The 6,000-nt window shown below is 45.5% G+C and overlaps 1 protein-coding gene across 1 annotated transcript in view; it reads left to right on the top strand.

Annotated features, from left to right (window-relative positions):
* Positions 1-80: 80 nt before the first annotated feature.
* Positions 81-6,000, top strand: part of LOC109993587 (uncharacterized) — a 50,425-nt gene continuing 44,505 nt past the window's right edge. The window contains exons 1-2 of the mRNA XM_065951577.1: positions 81-406; positions 4,055-4,120. Coding sequence (XP_065807649.1) covers positions 239-406; positions 4,055-4,120 — 234 coding nt within the window. The 5' untranslated portion in view covers positions 81-238. The remainder of the gene's footprint in view (positions 407-4,054; positions 4,121-6,000) is intronic.

Here is a 6,000-nt window from a genome sequence, read left to right as displayed (position 1 = left end):
AGGAAGGTTGTGCAATGAGAGCGTTTCAGAGTTTTAACAGGATGGTAATCATTAACAGGCATAAGCTATTTGAGGAGTACAAGTTTGCCTCCCACTGAGAGGCATTTCTCAGATCCTTTCCCCTTAAATCACTCAGCCACCAAAGGGTTTTCCTGTTTTGCTTGTTGCTTGAGGGCTTGGGATCGTTCACATTTGGACCGAGAGAACAAGTCAAATGTAAGATTAAAGCTCGTTGGACATGTCTGCGGTTGAGAGAAGAGGAGCTCCAGATCTTCACTGGGAAAACAGACCCTTCAGAAATCAGGATTTTAAGCGTCATCGGAGTCTCGTGTCTCGGTCCAGGCTTCCCCTCAGCAGGAGCACCTGGCTGCCGGACGGCCCCCGCGCCACGCACCACGCGCAGAGGGTGAGTCCGTCCATGCCCACCCAGCTCTTCCTCCCCTAATCCACAGCTGAGCGGCCCTGCTGCTGCCGCCACCGCCCACAACTCCCAATATCCCAAATGAAAGACACGTCAAACGCTGCTGAATGCGCCCCCATGTAGAGAACATGAGAGAGAAGATCCGTAAAAACCCAGAGCATCTGTCCACCTCTCTGACACTAATGAATGTTAAGTAGGTTAGTTGCTGGTGTGCCACTGTCCCACAGGTCATTGTGACGGGTGGTGGCAGCAGGGCTGTGCTTTTGTCAGGGTGCGCCAACCCCCTGTGAGACATCTTAAAATGGCTGCACCGCTCACTCCTGCATACAATCCCAGCACCAATAGTTTCCATATTGATCCCCATGTGCTTGCAGATTAAAGCATAAAAGGAGCTCTGTCCTGCCAGCAGGGGGTCCCCACTGACTCCCAGAGCTCATTTCAGGGTCAGAGAGTCCTTGCAGACCCCTGACCCGTACCGCAACGCGAACACACACTGACACCGGTGCAGGCCGGACAGAAAACCCTTTTCCAGGGATGAACCCCATTAAACGGGATTGGACGGATGCTCACATTCACGGCTCATTATAGCTGACCCCGGGGCTTTCTCTCTCTCAATCTGCGTGCGCTCCTATTCTGTGTCTGACTCTAACCTGGTCCAAAGACATGCTGAGGTGGTCACCCCTCGCTCTTTGTTTGCCATTGATAGCTCGGCCGTGTGCTTGATTGTTTTCTGAACTGCTCATCAGTTGTGTGTCGTGCTGCATTGTTGAGTTCCTGTTGCGTGATTTCAAAAAGACTTGAGCTTTGGAGACTGTGTCGGCCCTTTGTCTCAAAGTTTGTTGGTTTATCGACAAGTCCAGCTGCTGATTTTATATGCTGCACTGCTGACTTCACTGAGATGCATGAGTGAAAAAGAGAGATTATAGGTTTAGGTAGTCTGTGTCATTTATTTCTTTTCTTCTAGAGAGTTGGTGGCGATCAAAATCCAGTCATGAAGAGAGTTAATCTCTCTCACATTAATCAGCGGGAGTTAAAGTCAGTGTTGTGTTTGCAAGAAAATGTTTTGTAGTTGAAGGTACAAGCTGCTCCACACTAACTGCCCTTAGAGGGATTAATAAAGTTCTTTGATTAGAATTGAGGTGTCATGAAGTGTTGGGGATCAGTTTTTTGTTTTTTCCAAATTTGATGTTGAAGACAGCGCAAAAAAAACAAACTAAATTAGAGCATTTTCTCCAAATTGGACTTCATGTTGTTAAAAGTTTCAAAGATTTTTTCCTTTTTGATGGTTGTAGAAGTGAACAGCATGTTTACCAGTGAGGTGCCGGCTGCAGCAGCTTGTTTTATCTCCACCTATCACTGAGATTTATATATAAACCTGTTTCATTTTGTCCTCGTTGCTGACCTCCGGGGAGGACGCTGCTTTGATCTGACTGGCTCTCTGTACCCTTAATTAAACGTTAATTAAATGCCTATTAATGCATCCTGACTCACAGACAGGGTGTAATCAGGTGAAACAGAATTAATAAAACATCCAGTGTCGTGCTCAGAAGAGAGAGAGAGGAAGGACAGACAGACAGATGGCGTCAGGAATCACCAAGAGAGACGAGAAAACAGAGCAGGAGAGGGGATAAAGCAAAGAGCAGCCACCACTTTGGTGATTAGCTCCAAATTGGTAATTTGATCCAGCCCGTTCCACCTACTCATTATTGATAAGACCGACCATATTTGACCTTATTTAGCTCTGCTGGTTCAGCCCTAAACAGCAGCACTTCCTGTCTGTGTGAGTCCTGCCAGCCCACACGGCTCTGCGCTCAAACGGTCTGACCGGAAGTACCAATATGTGGAGCTCGTTGAAAAATAGGGGGGGGGGGGGGGGGTACATGGGGTGGATTCATGTTCAGCGGAAATCCCATCTGCTGGGAATCTCACTAATCTCATCATCTGAATTGAAGAAGGAAAAGAGGAGCAGCAATCACTTTAGACGAACTCGATATACGGGATTATGGGTTGAGTTTGTAATGATGGGTCAAACGACGGCAGAAAGAGGAATCGTTAATGAAGATTGAAGTTGACTATTTGTCATTTGAAGAACGTCTCATCAATGCTAGCAGGAGATCTGAGAGCAAACGTTTATTCTTGACTTTTATAAATGGAAGATGTGCATGATGTGAGAATGCCGGAGTTAGAAAGAACGCTGTAATTTACATCCGTACTCCTCGTGTTGATCAAGACATTTCACTTTAAATTGTTACAGATTTTCTAATGAATTTAAAGTCTGAGAAGTTTTCATCTTAAATCTAGGAAAAATTTCAGAAAGAGCTAAAAGGAATGATCTTCTTGGATTTTATCAGGTGAAGCAAGCTGGCAAAAAAAAAAGCTATATAAACTAGCCTAAAATGCTGTCTCCTGCTGACGTCTTCAGACCTGTAATTTGGGTCTGAAGACGTCGCACTTCCTTGAAGTTGTGTTTGACAACTGACGCTAAATTTGTATGTTGCTTAAACCTTTAGCGCCCCAATACGTACTTCATTTTTCATTCAGCACACCAAATATTCAATCAGAAGACACAAGCATCGCTGATTCGTTCTGTTTTCAACGAGCCATTCATTATTCGGCTTGAATTTAAGGCTTATATTTTAAAGATGGAGGGTTGTTAGGTATCTGTTGTGTAATGTGCATAATCATACTTAACCTGCTTTGTTAAATACAGTAAAAAAATAAAGCAAAAAGAGGTCGATGAGAAGGCCAAACTCTGGCTGCCCTCCAGCCACGTGTAGTAGCACTGAGAGTGAATTTGAGAGTCTGGTAAAAAAGCTGGCAGAGCGCTCCACACCAGTGCACTCCAAAAGAAGAAGAAGAGGCACACAAATGTATACACACATCAAGCTCTATTGTGTGAGAACCTCTTGCCCCCCCTGTCTCCCACTCCGGTCTGGGGTTACAGCCCATGAATGAGGGGTGAGTCCTGGGAGGATCTGCTCTCTTGCTCCCTGGAGTGGACGGACTCTGGAGCTGACTCGGTGCTTCTGCGAGCTGCCAGGAGCTGCAAAGAGAGATGGATGAGCCGCTCCGCTGACCGCTGGGCACCGGACGGTGAAGTGTCTGCAGTGATTGATGAGTTAACACAGCACCCCCCCCCCACCCCCTGCTCCACGGGTCAAACCGATGCACCCTCACTTAAACCCACCATACTGTCCCGATGAAGCTACATGCTGACAAGAAAAGGGAAGGAGATAAGGAGCAGACGTTTTGTTAACCGAGCAGATGTTTGAAGGTTGCTGTGTGGGAGAGCGGACTCCATCACTCAGTCTTCTGCTGCAGGAGCTGAAACCCTCTGGAGGGGTCTCACAGCATCTCAATAATCATGATGGAGGGGTTATTAATGCTCTCAAAAACGTCTCACTGTGTGGCTTTATGTTTGTTTTTCCGGGCTTCAGTCATTGTTTCTTTGCTTGTGATCCACAGAGCGGAAGACCGAGCTACTCAAGGCGCTTCTTCTCTGAAATCCTCGTGTCAATCAATCTCAATCTGCCTCTCATTTATCTGTTTCTCTAACTGTGAAAGTGTTCCCTGATTGTGACCAATTATTTCTAAGATGTTCATTCGGCTTCTTTTCTCGTTCTTTTCTTTCAGGGACCCGTTTATGTGTCTTTTGTCAGCAAGGCCGTCTTATGGGATAGAGGATTCTGCCAACAAGTTGTAAGTGAACCTGGAAACTAGAAATATGAAAATTGAGCCAAATGCAAGAATGTTTTCTTATAACTTTCCCAAATGTCTTCAACTTTTTGTTGTTGAAAGTTTTACTTTACAGGGGTTAGAAGTGGAATTCTGCAAACTCTGCTACCTTGTTGTATTTCATTAATTCTTCATAATGATGTCACTTTGATTCAATTCAGTCAAAAGGTCTGACATGAAAGTTTCAAGAGCAGTTTTTTCCAAAGCATCAAAGTCCAAAATGATTAAATATTTGGACAATATCCAAAAACAAAACCTTTTAAGACACCATAGATACAGCATGAGATGATACAATACGTTGCACATCCTTGTCCCTGTTGTTGGGAAATGTGTGTTGGACTTCAGTGCTGCACACATGGAGCTGCCTTTCCCTTATTTATCTGAAATAAGATCTTCCAGTGGAAAAGCTTCCCTCGATCTCTACCCCTTCAGTACATGACGCAATTCACATCTTTACTCATGCTCTGCAGGTAATCAGCTGGTACGTCCCTCCTGTTAATGCATTGTTTGTCATGTCATGTTTAAACTCAAGCCCCCCCCCCATTGGTACCGTATCAGGCCCACTGTTATTCTGGGAAACACTGTACATGTATGTTTTGAAATATCCCCAGCAATTTACACCAGCATTGATTTTTTTTATTACAATTTCATGGAGTTTACTGCTCAAATAGAACTCCAACTTTGCAGTCCAATGTAGTCGAGCTTTTTAAAAATCAAGCAACATCTTATTATCCTGCCATTCTCCTAACAAGTACAAAGAAACATACACACACTCCTCTTTCTCTCCTCCAACACTCACAAGTCTCCACCTCTCCCCTCTGCTGAAAAGAGTCGGGGAGTGGATGTGCCACAATTAACAGTGGGGTTGCCATGGGGACAGCAGAGTTGTGTGGGCTGGCTTCCTGTCTTGGCCTCCGCTTAAACAAACAAGTAAAGTCGGCAGACAAAGACGCTCGCTGGTCCTTACAGCCTCATTTACATCCTCAACTGCCTTCGGCGAGTTCATCAGGCCTGGCACTACCCTCTGCCATCCTCCATCTTTTCTGCAGATATCTAATAAATCACGAAGGGGCATTGTGATGGTAAAACTGCAGCAACACAACCTTTACAACAAGCGTGTCCCTGTCTAAACAGACACACAGCCCACAAGAGGCTGTTGACCCAGCAGTCTGCTTTTTATGCCGCCGTCAAAGCTCCTGTACCGTCGCCGGGGGAAACGAGCTGCAATGTGACGGCGCGGGTCAGAATGCACAGGTGCCCAAACACACAGGAAACTTTACCAAAGCTTCATTAGATAACTCACAGAATCACAGATTTCATACACAAGCATTCTTCTTTCTTGTCGGCACCTCCAGCCAACATTACCCACAATGCAACCCTGCTGCTGACACTTTTTGTTTGACATTTATGTGCGCTCTGCCCGTAGCAGAAAAATATACCATGGAGAATCTTGCGTCACGCAGAGATGGAAAAAAAGGATAAGGAGGTCTTGTTTTTATCAGCATCTACAACTCCAGATTTTTTCAGTTTCATACTTTTAGTTTCTCGAGGCAACTGACACTGACTCATGTGACATCACCACAACACCGTCATAGACTAGACTACCTTTGCAGTTCCCCATTTAAACCTAGAGTAAATACTTCTTCTGTCACTCGATGTTCACTTTGTGCTCCTGTCATCCTGTGCTCTCCTGTCATAGTGTTGCATTGTGTCAGGATGTTGGGGCTTCAGGGGAACAGTCACAGGCCTTCTGGGTCTGCATGGGCCAGGAAAGGGTTTGGAGGGGGGGGGGGGGTCGGTCATTGTCTCACCATCGAAAGTAGAAAGTTGCTCTGAATGCTAAG

The sequence above is a fragment of the Labrus bergylta genome, chromosome 23 (genome assembly GCF_963930695.1).
Source record: "Labrus bergylta chromosome 23, fLabBer1.1, whole genome shotgun sequence".
NCBI lineage: Eukaryota > Metazoa > Chordata > Actinopteri > Labriformes > Labridae > Labrus > Labrus bergylta.
This window is presented reverse-complemented; position numbering and strand designations above follow the sequence as displayed.